The 19,450-nt window shown below is 34.4% G+C and overlaps 1 protein-coding gene across 3 annotated transcripts in view; it reads right to left on the reverse strand.

The window, feature by feature from the left end:
- The window catches only part of Pip (heparan sulfate 2-O-sulfotransferase pipe), a 114,000-nt gene that overhangs the window by 54,144 nt on the left and 40,406 nt on the right, over positions 1–19,450 (reverse strand). For all 3 annotated transcript variants that reach the window (XM_072022552.1, XM_072022551.1, XM_072022550.1), the window contains exon 2: positions 18,893–19,041. In XM_072022552.1, the coding sequence (XP_071878653.1) occupies positions 18,893–18,953 (61 nt within the window). In that variant the 5' untranslated portion in view covers positions 18,954–19,041. The remainder of the gene's footprint in view (positions 1–18,892; positions 19,042–19,450) is intronic.

Below are 19,450 nucleotides of genomic sequence, written 5' to 3' on the forward strand. Positions count from 1 at the left end.
ACGGACATGTTCTTTTGTGTATGTTAAAAGTAAAAGTGTATAAGCATACATAGATATAAATATTTGTTTCCGTACATTTATACGAAGAGAAAGCTACGGCTAGCTAATTAGGCCATTTGTTAACAACGAGCGTGACGATAAAAATACAATCGACTAATACAACGTTATCACAAAGTCAGATCAGAGAAGCAGCGATGAAACTCGTTAAACAAATACAACCATTTAATCGTTGTGATAAATGAACTAAAATAATGTCACGAAATGAATCAAAAGATTTAATGGACGAAGGAGCAAGGTACAATGTACGAGATGTTGATCGTTCTAGATTAATCTAGGTGGTACACGCCTCTATGAGCAATGAAACGAGCTTTTTTGTTGGGATAGATGAAACAAACAGCAGAGCAGTCAGACGCCACCCTATAGGAGGGAAAGTTTGTCGGGGAGAATAACCCCAGGGAAATGTGTTTCCCCGAGTTAACATTTATTTACCGAGCTACGTCAGTGGCTAATAGGTTGCTTGCGTGCTAATTAAAAGGGAAATGAATTCTATCTGAGCGAAATGCCATCAGTTCTTATTACGTACATTAATGCGAAAATTTCGCGTGCGATTCAGACACGCGACAGCATCGTGAATGTAATAAATATAGGTAGTAATCCTAAGCTAATGAGTCGACGTATCTTTGCTTAATTGGCTAAATACACTAAGCAAAATAGCGAAGCTTAGGGTAATTAATATCACACGCCTTCCTCGCTTTCTTTTTTTTTTTTTATTTTTCATTTTGCTATTTACTTCGAAAGAAGTGCGTTTTACAAATTCACGAAAAATTCTCGTAAAAGTAAAATATGATTTTATTTATTATTACAAATTAGATTTCAATCGAAATACCACAGAAATAAATATGTATGAAAAAGTTTTATTTTTTTTTTTAAATTAGAAATTCCCGTGTGCTAATCTTTCGAATCTTAACGCACGTATCCTTTCGAAAAAAAGGTATTGTACGGAAGCTCGTCGATTGATTCGCTTGACAGAAGCGTTCTTTCGCGATAATTAAGCTGAGAACTATAGCTTTCTGACAGGCCTTTGTAATAGCCCTGCATTAGATCCTATTATATTAAGGATAATTACGAACTTGATATTCATCGTTGCACACAGACGCCTGATTAACAGAATATCGCACGATTAATTTAATGCGATTTCTTCGTCTTTCGCTATTTATCGTCTCCTATAATTAAAATCATTAAAAATGGTGAATCGAAAAGCGCGTAAAAGCGATGGAAGCAGCGAGTTGGTAGCGAGTGGAAACTCGTTTTATTTGCACGCTCCAGCTGCCATTTTTATAATTATTGCGGTCCACTTTGGCGAAAGTGAATCAATTCTATTTGTAGGCGAATTATTATTCCAAATATATGGTAATTAAAATATATAGATATAATAAATAAAGGTATATAAAATATATATATTTAAATAATGATAGCGTACGTCATTTTTAGTAAAATATTATTGAAGAGGAACGATTAAAATTAAAATACAAATGAATATTAATATCATAAAATTAATATTATCATTTGATGCGATTAAAGTAAATATTTTGAATCATAAACAATTATACCAATTACGTACTTTTAAAAAAGTTAATTTCCTGGAAAAACGTATTTAAAAATGTAAATTAAAACGTGACACTTTTTTTCTTCAACGGCTTTTCCTCCTTCAATTTTCTTTTGTATAAAGGGTAATTGGAACATGAATTAACAAAGGACCATCCGGAATATATGCATTTAACATTCTTCCGCAAGAGGGTGGAGTTTCACTTTGCGAGAATGCGTTGAATCAAGATAGCCGTCCATGCTCCTTTGTCTTTTGCTATTGAGAACCGTATTCACGTTTATTCCGTAAATTTTCAGGATAATACAGAAACGTATCGTAGAAAATATGATAGAAAGTGTATGTGATAACCGGTTTTTATTTTGTTATTAAAACTTTTACGAGTTTGTACATTATGAAGCAAGTCTACTGTGCACAGTAGAATAACTGCACTATGGTCAGACACATGAGTCATATCGCTCAAGCTATTTGGTAACTGAAGAAATCAAACGTTTCGAAAAATTTGTATTGAAATATCTATGCAAAAATATATTTTTCAATTTGGTGTAACATTTTTGTACGATTATACTCAAAGATTAATTACTTACCACGATTTCTGATTTACTAAATTAGATTTATTTATTGAACCATTTATTCTTGAGACACAATTAAGCCTAGTGAATTATTAAGAATTTTCTCCGCTTTTTGTTCTTTCTAAAATTGAGCTCCGACAGGTACGAACAATTATTCAAATTTAAAAGATGTCGTATTTTCTCTACAATTAAACTTTACTATGTGAAAAATTCTTTTACTGTGAAAAGATTGCCATTCATGATATATAAAGATGGTATGACGTATTGCCAATTGATTTACTCTTCCTGCTTATTTCCTCGCTGCAATTTATTTTTCTTCGAATCATCAACTACCGCTGTATTACAGGCAAAAACTAGATCTGCAGATAATCTGAAGCATCCGTAGCTGTAGAAGAAACTCTCGACACTTTTATAAAAACGTTGATACAATAGGATACAGTAAATATCAAGGAATAAAATATCTACTTTCGTCCCACGGTTTTAAACTAGCATTATAAGCGACACCAACGTAAATTACATATTCAAAAGCATTCTAATAGATATAAAGTCTCCGATTTTTTTATTCTTCAATGCAAATCATTTCTATTTCAGTGGAAATACGAAACGTATAATTTTTATGCAAATTATTCCCATAGTAATCGATGTACTTTTTAATACATTTCAATACGTTTGAAATATATCTTGTGCGTTTGTATTTCGATTAATATTTCTTACATACTACGCATTTCCCATTTCAAAATGTACCAGGAAGTTAAAAATCTATTCGTTCTACAAAAATATTCTATTTTGGCTCTACATAAATTGTTTCCTTTGTTCCTTTTGAGATTCGAGGGAAATTGAAAATGACGTTTTTATATAGAACTAATATAGATATACCATATAATATATCGTAATGAATATAAAACAATCATAGGAAGATTTATTGCAAGTGAAAGATTTATTTCAATATAACTGTACATTAACGTAATTAAGGCGTTAGTTTATGACGTATTATTGTTTGGCATAATTTAATTTACTGTATTAATTCCTGAACCAAAGCATTATTAAATAGTTAGAGAGATATTTGTACTGAAAGAAATGCATTGTAACACAAATCAAATTTATTAACACCGAAATAAAGTAATTAAGATAAAAGTAATAATCTCTGTTTAATAATATTTAAATCAAATTTGGAACAAGTATTTCTACCCCAATATTTTATATACCTATCCCATTGATAAAAAAAAAAAAAAAAAAAAAAAAAAAACAGAAAGAGATAGAATAGTTATCCAGGAACGGCTCATAAATTATAAAGCTCAGAAAATTAATTTTTAGAATTTTTATTTCTCTGCTTGCACTCGCATCGCGTAGAAACTATCGAACCAATTTTAACAGCGTTTTCTCTGTCCGAAAAGGAAAATACGCTACGTTTCATCTCGATCCGTTTTGTAGAAGCCGAGCAATAGCCTGGCATCTGAGTCGCATGCTTTGTAGAGGTCACCGTTTATCATTTGCGTCCTGTTTTTTCCTAAATCGAACCTTTTTATAATCCAATAACATTTTTTATCACGCAGACCAATCTAACTGTTAGTATAAAAAATATGTAGGTGTTTCATTCGCAAAAATTCATCCGCTTGAAAATCGTTCCGTGTATATCAGTAGCCCACGCGAACGAAGTCGCGGACAAACGTTAGCAATTCTTCGAAAAATATCGTAATGCCGGAGCACCGGCAAAAATGTAAAACCTTCGCGTCTACGTTCGTTCAGACGTATTTGAAAAATTCAACGCTTGGAACGCGCTCATAAATTTTACGACACGCCGGCTCAGAATCATTCTCTACATCGAGCACGATCTCGGTCGTGACCGTGAAAGCTTCCCACATGGCGTAGGTACGAACTGGGCCGACGATAACGCACAATAGAGAGCACTTGGAATTGCAAAGCTATCGGCGCACGATCATTTCCGCGAGGTTATGTCGTTTGTCAGATCGTGCTCTTACGGCCCGTCATCCGGTGATCTTGATTCGTCCCAAGAAATTCCTGACCTGGACAGTTTCGGAATTGCAAAACTGCGATTGTCGTCTACCGCGTGCATGATATGCCCGAGGTTGCTCTGTAAAAACGGAACAATGAGATTCCCAGCGGTACTTTATCTTCCCGTTTCCTTGATTCTTAAATGATCATCGTCGTATTTTTATCGGCAATGCTTGGTAATATCGCAGCACGTCCCAGATAAGAATGAGTTTGTTGAGAAAATTGTAGATTTAAATAATAAGAACATACGCTTTCGAATCTTCAGCTCTCGAATTGAACGATCATCTTTCTTATTATTTCTTATTATTCTTTTTCTTCTTTCTTTTCTTATAAATTAAATTTTATGATTTATGAAAAGTCGTAATCGAATAAATGGTACGTTGAAAAAATGTAGATTTTATTAGAGTAGGAACATCGGTCTTACTTCGAATTCGTAGTATCGTTGATATTGATAGAGGATTGTCACATCGAGAGAATAAACGGCTCGTTACGCATTGGGTATTTTCGGTGCGAAATTTAAAACTACATAGAAAAAATGTGTCTTTTTGTATTTTCAATTGAAAGTTTGGAGTTTTGGATTTGAAAATATTTTATCAGAGTAATTCCACTGCAAACTTTTTTTTATCAATTTTCGGTATAAATTGTGTATAACAAAATGTGTATAATGAGTTTGTAGAAATTTTTGCAGAAAAGCTAAAGCGCTTCTACTTCACTTTTCACTATAGGATATAAATATTGCAATATTTCTGTAATTAACGTGTCAACTTGAATTCGCTAGATGCGAGCTAAATTTATTCGATGTAATAGCAACAATTTGTTGGTAAGGTAATAGTTTATAAAAAATGATTAAATACGCAAATAAATTAATTTCTAATAAGGTAACATGGAGAAATATTCAAATTTGTAGAATAATCATAATTACCTTTTTTAATAACTGTTGATTAATAAAATCAACGCTCTCCTTATGGTAGATTTAATAATTACGTTATTCTATTCTGCATAATTTCCACGTGTATTTACCGTTAAAATATCGCTATTCCACTTCACCATAAACCATGACTAATTATCACTTAACATTTGAGAAACGTAATAAAATACCGTGTAGATAGAACTACGACTTTCATTCCAAAAAAGAAAGGAAAGTAAAAACGAGAATAATTACTGGGACTACCCTTTAAGATAAAGAAAACGTTTCTTTATTCCTTGCGATGATAATAATAATAAATAATGTCAAATCAAGACAATATTTAACTTGTATCACATTTTCTGCCATCGTCAAGAATATTATTTTTACTAGAACGTAAAATAATGATTCTAATGCTGAAGTATTTCCTGATTAATTTAAATATTAAGGGTTGTATTGTGATTTATCTACATTCTAAAACATATTTATCTACATTTTGAAGCACAACGTCTCTTGATTACTTCGAATACTGTTATTTAGCCTACAATCTATCCAGTATAATTTGTCATCACCAGGAATCACGAGCCTAAAAATTTTATGCGAAGACTAGAATGAAATTTGCGTTTAACCGTGGGAACAATAAGCTGACTTATTAATATTAATTTCTCAATTTTGTAGAAAGTAAAACCGCAAATCTGCAACAAAGTAACGAATAAATTTTTAAATATCGATCTCTTTGCTTGGATAACAACGAAGATTAAGCGAAAGAACTTCCCCTTTTCTAATCGAAAATGCAACAGAGTAGACACAGTTTTACCAATGATTACATATTTCTTGGACAATCAAATGCAACAAGTGGAAGAAACTCTTTAATTATACTCGCAGATCAATTACAATTTGAATCTTCCTTATTTTTAAGAACGTTGAATTCTTCTATCTAATTTTCAATCATAGATATCATGGGAAGATTGTTTAGAATTTTTTCAAGACGATATTACAGAGATTTCGATTTGATTAGTTTCTGAAATTATAGTTCAGAGGTTACGGTATAATTTCCATGATAAAAATGATATATGTCTAGTAAGAGTAGGAAAGTGTCTGTAAAAGACGTTAATACGATAATTACCAACGTCACGGTACTTTCCGTGGTTAAGAAATATTTATGAGCATTCCTTTATGAAAGGGACACCATAAACTATCTCTCAGATATTGAACTTGACTACGAGGAAGTCACGTTGTGCGTTCCATGTAGACACGTTAAGAATTATGTCTGCCTACAAAGAATAGCGAAGGGAAACGTGCACCCTTATTCTTTCTAATTTTTATCGTAGATTTTTGATCAAATTTTAACAAAGAATAATACCTTTCGCGACAAACATAAACACGTGAGGCAATGCTTTTATCGTTTCACGAAAAAATTGTTAACGATCAGTGCATCTTCTCGATTTTTCATCCTCCCTTTGTACTTGTGTATTCTTTTTTCATCGTTATTTTACGATCAATCTTTAACGTGTTATCATACAAACAGCACGTTCATTTATCAATTCTGTTCTCTCGACGGATGCAACGGAACCATTGAAAGCAGCGATCCTCGAACGTTTTGCAGCAACGTGCAACAAATTCGGAAAGAACGATGCACCTATACCGAAACAAGAACGAAGGATACTGCGCGATAAAAGGCAATCAAATATTAAGTAACAGGAATTAGAATAAAAATAAATTATTGTACTGGGTTGGCAACATTAGGTGGTACTGACAAAATCCACAATCACTTAGTTGCCAATCCAATATAAGCGTACAAACGTGTTTCGATCGAACATTACGACTAAAAATAAGCTAAATAATGTGTGGAGGTTGACTGATAGAGGAACGAGTGGTTGAATTTGTAATAGAAAAATATATTGCAATAAGTATAGGTATAAGTACAGCTATAGCGTATGCTGATCCAGATCCTAACTCTTACAGTGTTACGATACAATAGGAAGAAGGTGTTATAGAGAGCGCGTTCATATATTTATAGCAAAGAACATTAGCAAAAAGTAACCTTGATGTGTAGCTCTGGCTGAAGGCTGCAAGAAACAGCAATAGAAATCTACTTATAGCTCTTGTGATTCTAGACCTTGTAACCCAAAACAAAATTTATATTCAAGTACACAATAATATGGACTTCTTCTTATTTTCAATTTTTTCACTAAATTCTATTCTCTTCATAACAGTAGTCTCCAGATCACAAAAGAAAAGGTGTAGAGTTCTTCTTGAAATTTAATTACTTCAACGTAATGGTTAAGATTCTTTTAAATAAGTCGATCTTTCTGAAAACTTGTAGAAACTCAATCTGTGATATTAACCGCTAACCTCTCTAATGGTAAACAATCAGTAAAAACAAATATATTAGAACGAAACCTTAATTAACATGTCACTGTATTCGCAATTATACATTTTAAGATGTGAAGGTCGAACATAAATGAAAACCAAATTTTCCATAAACTAAAGAATAACAGATCCGTTATGAGAACGAGACAATTTTTACCGATCGTATAATAATCAATATCGAAACGTTCGTAAACAGAACTGTATAGCGTTTGAGATACGTTTCGAGAACAGAGACAAGAAAAAGAAGAGCGCGAGAGCAAGAAAAGAACGATGGTTGCTGTAAACGGAGCATCGTTTCCGCATTCGACCAGTATCCACGATCGCAGAACGAGTCGCCATAGCTCATTCTCGATCTTGATCCTGACCATGAAAAGGCCACGGCGCACACGGAGCACATACCGCTCGGACGTATTACGAGTTGTGGCCGCACGATATTATCGCGAACGAGAGGTGCGAACGTAACTTCGCCAAGAAGTGAAAATCACCTCGTTAATCTGCTCCTCGACTTATCTCGCAAGATCGTCCATTGCTTTCTTCATTCGGTCGCTTCCTCTATCGTTCTCTTATCTACTTCACTTTCCTTCCTAATTATAATTATCGATCAAAACCGCTGAACCATTTTAACGAAGATGATTTCGCGCTGCTTGTTCTTCAAGCGAGAAAGAAAGAAGATCGTGCACTGATATTACGTGTAATCTTCGATGCAGGATTCTTTCGCGAGCATTAATGGTTCTATATATGGTAGCCGGGTTTGAGAATTTCAGAAAAAGTAGAGTAGAGGAAGTGTACAGTCGGTCACGAAAGTGTACGCGCGCATTTAGAATTTTCTGCATCGGATTTGTCAAAAAAGCTGCGAACGTAACGTTTGTCACAGAGTCGTTTGCATCTGCGTAGAGAATGCAATTGCCTTTAATGTGTTTTTGAAGGGAAGCGAAGAAATTAAAACGTTTAATTGAGAAGAATCTTGGGATACGAATATATCAGAGATTACAAAATCTTTAATATTTGTCATCACTGAGGAGATAGTAGGATATTATTTATAGGATATTGCATTATATTATTGCAAATAAAAAGAAAGAAATATATAAAGAAGGTATTAATATAATATCAAGCCTATTATTTCTATGATTTCATGTAGACATACCAAGTAATTTTTGTAACATTGTATTTTATATCTTTTTATTTGTTTTATTTTAAGAAAGAGTGAAAGTGAATAAATTGTATTATATAGTGATAATATGTGTCTTAATGTACAAGAATATTAGTAGAGAACGTATAATAACGTTCTTGCTGTAATATTTTATGTTTAAGGGATACATGTTGAAAATATAGAGAAGCATTACGTAACTTGAACATTAAGTTAAATGATCTTGAGTTTTCTTTTTGCCTCCTCTATCGTTCCGATAATTCACTTTCGAAGACTTTATATGTTTATTAAAAGAAATGAATTATCTTAACATCGGATCTTAACGCGAAGATCATCTTCAGCTATTGATTTCCATATGAGAAAGAAAGGATTTCAAGATATCGTAGTATGATATTACGCGTAACGAAAACCGATATAGATTCCTTTACGAGCATCTTAGACACCATGGCCTTTCGTAGAGACCATCTAAACTTGACAGAAAGTCAAACAAATTTTCAACCCCTTGTTCCCATTTTATTAGGGCTTGTCAGATAAGAGAAAGATGTAAGAAAATTGCAGTTAAAATGAAATGACTTCGAACCGTGGAAATCAACTTTCTAAGAAGATTTTGTTTGCAATGCTCTTTCACTTGCTAGTCACTTGCGTTAGAAATGATGAGCGTATTTTTCTTTCTATTACAGCATAAGAATTTTTATCACTTTCTATTTATTTTTATACACTCTCTCTAGTAGTCCATATTCTTAAAAGCATGCGAACGCTTACATTTTCTCATCGATGTACATAGAGGGCATGACAAATTGTAATGTAATTTCGCTAATAAAATGAATTTCTTCGGATACTACGAACACGAGAGATATTTTAGTCTACTCTAATTCAACATATATACTACTTTGTATCTTCTTTCACTTTTTATTAATTTCATCTATTTTGTTGTTCCTCGTCTGAGCCGCTTCTTCAGTAATTTCTTAATTCTTCTCCCTTTTCAAATGTTAATTTCGCGAGAAAACAAATGGATCGACATTGTGAATTTACTCTGAAGGTTGATTCGATCTTCCGGGTTTTAATTGTGACTAGAAAGAAGGAACATACAAAGATTTGACAAGAATTTTTTAACAAGGATTGTTATCTAAATCTGCCTAATCTCATTTTCACGACTGAAAAATGTTCATTTCTCTTCCTCTGGATTAGCATCATCGTGGATTGGACGTTATCTCTTTCATCAAAGAGAAAATTAGTAGGATTAATTTACATTTGATTGGCGAGAAACAACATAATCATTAATTTTACCTACGAGACTTTACGGTTTGAAGATTAACTTCGTGAAGGTCATAGATATTACTTTCTGCGATGACAGAAAAATATTTTATTCGATGAAAAATGTCGGAACATTTCGGTAGAGAAGAAATTCATTACAAAGTTTAATTGTTAAAAATTTCTTAAAAGATATAAAATCAACGTCCATTTTAGTTCCGTTATTTTCTGGAAAATTTTACGAAGTATACGAATAAAAAAGTTCTACGAGAAAACTAACTATTGTTGTTAGAAAAATACTGATAAGGTAACATAGTTTAATATTTTCTTAAATTTCGACTTGCAAGTCTTGGGATTTCATTTTAATTAAATTTAGTTTTATTTTAAAACACGATAGCATGAAATCTCATTCATATTCATGATTAATTTAACATATATTTTAAACACAGCCTTAATGTCGTTTATTGTAATTCTGAGCGAAGACGACTGGCTATGAAATACTATTAAAGATTATCTCAAATATGATTATCGTGGAAGCTTAATCAACTCGATCGTACGCAATTAAAGCAATATCTATTCTGTCTTCTTCCGCTTACAGTCTTAATTGCAACCGAGATAGATTCGTTCGCTGTTTCTTCACTCGCTTCGAAACATTTGTCTCTGTTAAAGTAATTACAGTGTAATCATTTTTATGTCATACTTGCGTAAAATATAACCAATATAAAAAATCAATTTTCTATAACGATATCACTAACAAATATATAAATATTTCCGAATTTCTAAAATCTTTTATACATTTAAATCTTCCATTAATTTTTTACTTTACAGTTCATAAAGAATATCTTTACGAGTATTCAATCTCTTCAATTCCGATTAACAACTAATTAATCAAAGTTATACAAGCAAAATTTCATACATAATTCGCTTCTATTCCTCTAATACTTTTCATATTTCTTACATAATCTACCACTCTTTTAGAGCTCTGTTCCTAACACAAACGAAATATCGACGATCGTCGTCAAATCGCCAGCAAAAGCAAACATCGACGTTAATAGAGAAATCAATTGGAAATTAACCAAAGTTTCCTACAGACTCGCTATCCTGGATCAAATGTTAACGACCATAGGCCGCTCTTCCGCACCAAAATAACACCCTTTCGACCACCAATGCTTACCACTCTACTCACATGACTTCCTTTCATGCAACACCCTCCCCACCATCACGCACGATACGCCTCAGGAGCTTTATCCTCTTCAGCAGCTCGCAAGAGAACCGCGATTGAACTTTCATTTCAGACGGGTATTCGCCAAGAACCGCTATTAATCCATTTCTCCGTCTCGAAGAGATATTTCATTCCGTTTATTCTGCATTCTGCCCCTTTCTTCCACTCGAACGTCATTCCCTTTCACTTCTCTCGGCCACCTGCGAGACGGGTTATTTCGCCGGAGCCTCTTCTGCATTTTCTACGGGCTAGAGAGCGACCGTGATTTCCGTTTTCTCCTTGGTGAACGACCCATCGCTCGATTATCCCCTGGATTTCACGCGCTTTTCCTCTTTGCGAAGCATTTTTTTTTTTTTTTTGTCTCCTCCCCCTTTCTTCGGGTTACGTTCGCTTCTTTACGGTTCCGACTCATTTTCCAGGTCGAGGGAGATAAAGCTGGAATTTCCTTTCTGAATGATGGATAACGAGGACGGGGTTGGAGAATTCTTTTTGTTCGTTTTTTACACGGTTGCTGGATAATTAATCCTTTTGGCTGTGATATAAAGTTTGAAGAATACGACTGTCGAAAGTAGCTTGTAAATATTACCATAGGTACAGGATTAGTCAACGCTATTAATTTCGATTGTGTGTTGCGAGCGAAGAAATTAAATATTCGCGGAGTATAAAATATCGTTTGAAAAGTTACAAAGTGAGGGTTTTAATACGAGATCGATGTAAAAAATGTTCACGGAGTTGGGTGAAAAAGTTTGCGAATAGGTCGTCGTGTGACGATTAATGTCTTTATTTCGGGCTAAACGTATTCACGCTATAAAAGGGTATTTCTTGCAACTGGGCCAAGCCATAACTCCAACGTGACAGAGGAAACATGAAAATTTCACTAGGCAAACATAAACTATTTCGAACGACGTATTTTCTGTGACAGTGGAACTGTTTCAAAGATCGAGTAAATGTTCTCATATTTATTTATATCGCAGCCTTTGCACATTTTCCATGTTTCATCAGTGGGGACGATATAGGAAATAATGTTCGCGATATGAAAATCGCTACAGTGGCCTCGGTAGACTTTATAGTCTATAACTTTATGTTAACCCTACGATTAAACCTTAACTCTACCACGATCTTCGAGTATTTATGTTTCAATCTCGTTCCAACGAGCATCCTTAACATTTTTAAAAGAAAGTTAAAACGTAGATATATCAATAGCGATTCTTTCATATTTTCTTGAAACTTGACGATATTTTCTAACGATAGAAGAGCTCGATCGTATCGAACACGAGCCAGAAACGTAGCGGTATTTAAAATATGGAAATACGTGTTAAGTATTCACTCAGCGAAAATCATATTTCATCTAACCAAGGAAATGTCGCTCTTCCTGTCAATTGATTCATTCTCGTCCATTAAAGTATGCAAGACGAGGGAGACATAAATCAATCGATTTCACATCGACCGATGTCTGTTATAATTAGAACTGAGCTATTGTTTCATAGAATTATTGATTATAATTGGCACGAGTCGTACAAAATTATCTGCATTGTTGTATTTTACAATATCTGTTCGATTGATCTTACCATAGTAATAGAGCGAAAGACGTGATTAGTGAACGGAAGCGATTAGTGAGTTCTTTAATGGGTTCTTTTACTTTTTTTCCCCTCTAAAATTGTATATATTATTCCGTATCTTATCCCTCGAAGCTCGGAAGATATTCTAGTTACAACGAAATATTACCCCTAGCTCATTTTAATACCATTAGATCACGCGGAGTCAACCGATGGAAGATTAACAAGAACCTCTGTTCCTTATTCCTGTTTATTGGCCTTGCCTACAGGACGTGACGAGGTTCGATGTATCTTAGTCTCATCTCATTAATGTTCCTCTTATTCGTGGACCTGACATATTACGTCTTCATTTTGCCGTGACATCCAACCTGTTCTATAGATGGATTTGTTATTTAATTTAAATAACTCGTATACGTGTAACTCTGACGATATCGATTCTAATAATTTTCGTTTGAATCAGTAACATCGTAGTATGTATTGGCAGTGTACTTTTTAATAATTTGAATTTACGATCAATAGCAACGTCCTTTTGTCGGACATATTATCCTGAATCGTTCAGTTATTTTAAATTTCACTTATAGAAATATATATCTGTATAAGTCGGATAATAGCTTTTAAAATTTGAAAAGAATCAAGTGGAAATAGAAAATCGATTTTATCTTTCTAATTTAGCTTGCTAAAAAGCTGCATCGTTAAACTGCTCGATAATATTCGAGCACCTTTTGCACAGTTTGAATTATTCATAGTTACGATAGCAGCTCGAAGAAAGTTGTTAAAAACCGGTGGTCATAGAAACTTCATAAATTTATTTTTGTTTTCATCAAATGTATATTATTATATCCTTTTTATAAGTATAATATTATAATACCAGGCCACGAGTACAATAACTAACGTTAAATCGAACTCGTTCGCATATCACAACACGATCTGGAAAGCGTACTCTGTAAAATGCTCCTGTTCTTCTATAAAATTCATGTTACAAGTTATAACCATAATTCGTAGTTCGTGCCAGACTCCGTATCATATTTATAAATCGTCGATCTTTATCTTCCGCCAAAGATAACCGATTCGCTTCATTTCCCTTATCTCGGGTTAGTATCAGCCGCGTCCAACTTTATTTGTGAATGAAATTATGCAATCGATTATCTGTAATTTTCAACATGTAAAAAATGTACTTCAAACGATATCCTGTCTCAGAATGTAAGATATAGAAATTGGGTTCTATACGTACAACTAGTTAATCCAAATACGATTTAAAACGTCAAGAATATTTGACACTGAACAATTTTAAATTATCTATATGGAATGATCTTCGAATTACTTTGATATTATTGTTTTTAGACTCGAAGAAAATGGAAAATAGCTTCAAGTTTTTGTCACGTTGTACACGTATTGTGCATATTAATTGGCGGCTGCATGGATCATTAAAGAGAAACTCTATAATTACGTTTTATTAAGACCTTTTTGCCGTGTATTCTTTGTTTGTTCTCGGTTTCATGAACGAAACCGATTGTTCCGTATGGAAACGAAAGTGAGACCAATACTACGTTAGGTTAATTGTTAGGTCGAAAGATATTTGTAAAATTTGTTACTTTGTATGATTCCTACCGTAGAATTTATCATTTTAGCGAACAGTTTCCTTACGTTTGTATGTTTATCAATATACAAAAAATTATTCCTTTCATAATTTACTATTTTCGCAAGTGATTGTTAATGGAAATTTTTTATATCTAACAAATAATAATAGCGTAGGTAAATTTAAGAAGAGAACACAATCTTTTACATATATGAAAAGAATGATAATTACAATTTGTTATTTTGATCCAAACTCCAACGACTAACAGCTGCCAGAAATAAATTAGTTAAGTATGTGTGAATCATAAGAAAAATTATTTTCTTTTCAAAGTTTGTCACCAATTATTCAATGCTCTCGATTGAAATATCTTTCTTCGTCGTAAATGACTTCGTTAACAAAAAATACTTCGTTAAAGATGATCTTGTTTCATTGAAAAGAGTTCTATTTTTAATGTTTCCGTTCTTACTTCTTATACCCCCCTCCCCCAAACATTACATTTACCAATCGTTCATATACAACGTGATTCACTTTTTGAAATTATCCTTAATGAGAGCGGCGCACAGTGGAGCCGCGGCAGAAAGGAATTCTTTTCTCATTGACAATAAGTAGAACGCTGGAAATGAGGTCAAGAGATATGAACTCTCCGAGCGAAGCGATGCATCCATTCCCTTCGAGCAACAGTCTAAACTATGATAAAAGGTTTTTGCATAGCATCGCTGCGTATTCTGTGTGTATTTCTGTAAACTCTGCTTTCCCACTTAAATAATTCATTTCACACTTATTAGGCGACATTATATCGTACGTATTTACATTATATCGTTGCACGCAAAATTAGAACAATATTTTCGTAAAATTTATTTTACGACCATAGTGAAATTTTTTACAGTTTCAAACTTTTCCCATATTTATTTCATGTACTTACGAACGAATTATTTCGAAATTATTGCGAAATTTCTACATAATTTACTGTACCGTTAAATTCTTTATAATTCCAAAGTTGTAAATTATGGAAAATCTATTTATCTTCTCTCTTTAAATTATAAATTAAACTTCCATTTGTCACGTGTATTTCACAACGCACGTATCGATTATTTTACAGTTATCGCAATCTTTCGTATAATTCTAAACTCGCGAATTATCGTAACTTGGTAAACTGCAATCACTTTTCGAATTTTAACTTCAATTTTCTACCTGTCGTCGTACTTTCCCACGCGGATTAATTATTTCTCAAATATTAAATTTATCATCGGAGATCCATCGAATAAGCGAATCCAATTTCTCGATCAATCATGCGTGCTTTAAGAAGCAATTACAGGTGCAAACGATTAACCTTCTATGCTTCGTAACGAGCAGTATAGATCGATGGTTCGACAGCATTAGAAATCGTAAACGCTGGTATTTCGAATGATAGCACGATTCTTCGAACATCTACCAGTCCTCGTAAGAAGTTCGATGACCTACAGCTCAAGTATGCAGCGGACGATGCGAGCTCGAGGGAGGAAAACCGATTCATCAACATCTTCCTGCCCTGCACTTTCGATTTCCGATATACCTTACGAACTACGCATACTTCTGTACGCGTACTTGGAACATTTCTAATTATACGAATTGTACGACCATTGTTATCTTAGGGGAAGATCGTCGGAAACGTTTCGTCCCATTTCACGCCAGCCACTCAATTATGAATATTTATAACCCGAAGCTATTTCGAGAACTCTGTTCGGCCACTTCTTTCCTCTCCCTTTATCGCTGCCGTCATAACAATAAATCTCTTCGAACAAAGACGTTGCTTTGCGAGAAGAAAAACCTCCGTCTCGGCGAATTTATGCGATGAAAACGGAAAGACGGCTGTTTCTGTACAAGATACTTTCATCTTATAAGAACGACGAATAGCGGATAGCAAATAGCGAATTAGCGGTAGCTACAGGTCAACTCTGAAGTCTTACAACTGAGTTGATTATATTTTAGTTGAATGTAATCCTATTTTAAACGCTCTGAATACCTAAATATCAAGTGTACAAACGAATGAGCCAAATTAACGAAATTAACAAAAGTTTAGTTAAGAAAGGAAATAGCTGTAGAAAAGAAAAAAGATGTAGCAAGCTGTTCGATCGGAGTATTTGTCGTTGCTGTCTATAAATTTGGCTATCTATGAAGCAGGTGACGAGATCCATCGTGGAGAATTATTTTGTCTTTAAACAAGATGCAATCGTCAGGACCAAGAGACGAAAGACATCGTAATGAGCCTGATTTGGGACGTCTTGCAGCAGCAAACTTTGGAGTGCTACTTGTTCCGATCGATGTAACGCGTCTTATCCTACATCCACTTCCAATTAGTGGATCGGATACAAAAGTGACTTGACGATTAGATCTCATCTAAAGACACAGCATTTTATCGCGATGGAATTCATCTCTTGCCTGATAGATCGCTTAAAAACTGTAGAAAGCAACGGCGAATATCTCGATTGAGCAAGTTGCTGTACTTTCTTAAAAATAGACTTTGAATTTCAGATTAAGGAATTTGTACACCTAATACATTGTAAACAAAAAGCTCCACCTCTGCAATTTATGAAGTTTTATACGCGTTCAACGAAGCTTGCAATCATTCTCCTAGAGAAAAATGTGCGTTGTAATGGACTATTCTTCGCAATATGTACCCAAATGGACAAAGTACTATTTCGAACTAAAAGTTGCATGTGTTAAAGTAGGAAAAATAGCCTATACATATATACATATCGAATAGAGACGAACGTGAAATTCAACACGCAGATACACAGACCTGTCGAATTTAAAACTATCATCTCAAAAATTCAGGCATTGTCATATCTATCATATCGTTGTAGTATATTTGTTCGTACAATCTACGCACAAAATCGCGCGACAAGCTACCTGTTAAGTTGACGTGTAAAAGTTCCAGATTCGTTTCAACGCGAAACTAATTAACGACGATACACGCGTTTCTTGAACAATTTAACAAACTCGCAGAAATTTAACAGAACTTGATAACCAACTTTTATCGTACAAATATGTGTTTCGAAATACGTGTACACGTATTTCATAGACAGAGAGTTAAATCGACGTGGAAGACACATTTGAAATTCAGATACGTTAGCGAAGATACGTAACTACAGGAAGAAGGCGGCGATTGATCGATGCGATCGTAAAACGACGGCGCAACAAATTGGGAACAGCAGCTGCATTAAAGAGGGAATCAGAACGACGCGACGCGACGCGGCAGATCCGGAGCGGTTAATTAGCGTGTTACGGGCAAACGAGGACCCTGATACCGTTACGTATCTCGCGAATGCGAAATGCTACGAGCTGGAACGATAATGATCTAACGATATATACACACACGCTCCACGCTTTTCCCCTGACTGTTGGCTCTTTGTGCGTTCGCTCTCACACCTTGACCTTCTTCAACCGGGAAGTCTAGCCTCCCTTGAAGGATATTCGCATCCGAAGGACGCCATAATGCGTACATACGCGTGTATGCGCATTGTGTTTCTACAGTCTGCCAACCAATTTAGGAATTTACGCGACTTATACGATTATGGTTAAATGTTTTTTTTCTTTCTGATTTTAATTACACCGGGAAGATTAGTTGGGGCGCGAGAATGTACATTTCAGATCTCTCAAGACCATGACTCGAGCACGTGTTGTTAACGACAAATACACACGTTGGTTTCTACACGTTTAACATTGTTACCTTCGTATCCTTGTATCCTCGAAGCAGAGAATTTTCTCAGGTAATTAGGATCGCTGTTCTTTTATCACGAGTGGATTAAATTCGTTTGTAAATATAGTTAATGTTTGACAATCGTTAGTGGTGTTTTGTAATGAGATTTATATTTATTCATTTATCTAGTCGACTTCGGAAGTCCACTATTTATAAGATATTCTGCATTTTAAATATTGAGGAAAATATTTTTGAAATTCATCGACTTGGAACAATCAATTTTGGAATTTAATAATCAATCTCGTATTACCAAAAGTGCCCTCTTATTTGATTTTAATTCTAAATATGTATTTTCGCGTGCTATTGAACATTTCAAAAAAGATTCTTTGCTCGATTTTCTAGAGAATTTCATGGGTTTACCAACCATATTCAAGACACTTATATTTGTGAACCGAACAGGTGGTTCGAAACGAAGAAATGAACGAAGATGAAGTCGTGACGAAAAGAGAAAAAAATTGAAACGGACGTTCTTCTCTAACCATAATAACACACGATGGCGTGAACTTCCGCGTAAAACAGTTTTGTTTATAAAAAGGGAGAAAGTGTTATTTTAACCTGTAAACTTCGAGCATGTTATGGTAAACCTTGTAATTTCTAGCTTTAATTTTCCCAGGAACAATTTATGAAGAAAAAAAATGTTAATGGGTCTACTTGCCCTCTAACTTGAATTATTAGTTTCTTCCATGGGAAATTAATATCCCGCGATGAAAGTAATCAGGATGGCACGTAAGCAACACGTAAAGCGACTTTCTATTCAATTTGGAATATCACTTTCTTGATAAAATATCGCGCGAGTTATTCATCTATCGAATATCTATCGAATCCAACGACAGTTTCAAGTTACACACCAAGTTTCCAACTATGCGTTGGTGCAAATATACAAGTTATGTGACCACGAGAAAGTTCGAAGGAGATGTAACGGAGTGAAAAACTCACCGGATGAGAGTTGATTTGCCGACAGGATCTCGTCTTCGCCAGGTTGAAGGCGAACTTCCATTTTTCGCAGACGCGAGTGCAGCTCTCTTGTGTGCAAAAAGAGGAAAAGGGTGCTGGAAATCGCGATAAGAGCGATCAGCTCGATGGTCCTGCAAAAGAATAATCGAATCAAGCGGCTGCTCCTACATAACAAAAAACAACGATCTAATGTTATTTTATACGTTACTGATTCTTCGGATTTCAATCGCGTCATTAGCAATTTGTCTTTTGTTTCCACGTTTCGTAAACGTTCTGGTTCGCTTCTTCGAGCCAGACTTGACAAGAATATATTTGTTCCCAAAGAATCACAAAAATTGGTTACTGGTATGTTTCTTGCGTGGTCTTTAATGTGCATAAAAATTCGTTACACGTTCGTTTAACATTTACAAAAATTTTCTAACTCAAATGAGCTACTTTACTTAGGCAAGAAACTTTCCATTCCAGACGGATCCTTCTAAACGGATTAATTGGCAGAATTGATTTCGGCAAATATTGACACCCGCTGGCCTTAGATCCGTT

The sequence above is a fragment of the Bombus fervidus genome, chromosome 2 (assembly GCF_041682495.2).
Source record: "Bombus fervidus isolate BK054 chromosome 2, iyBomFerv1, whole genome shotgun sequence".
NCBI lineage: Eukaryota > Metazoa > Arthropoda > Insecta > Hymenoptera > Apidae > Bombus > Bombus fervidus.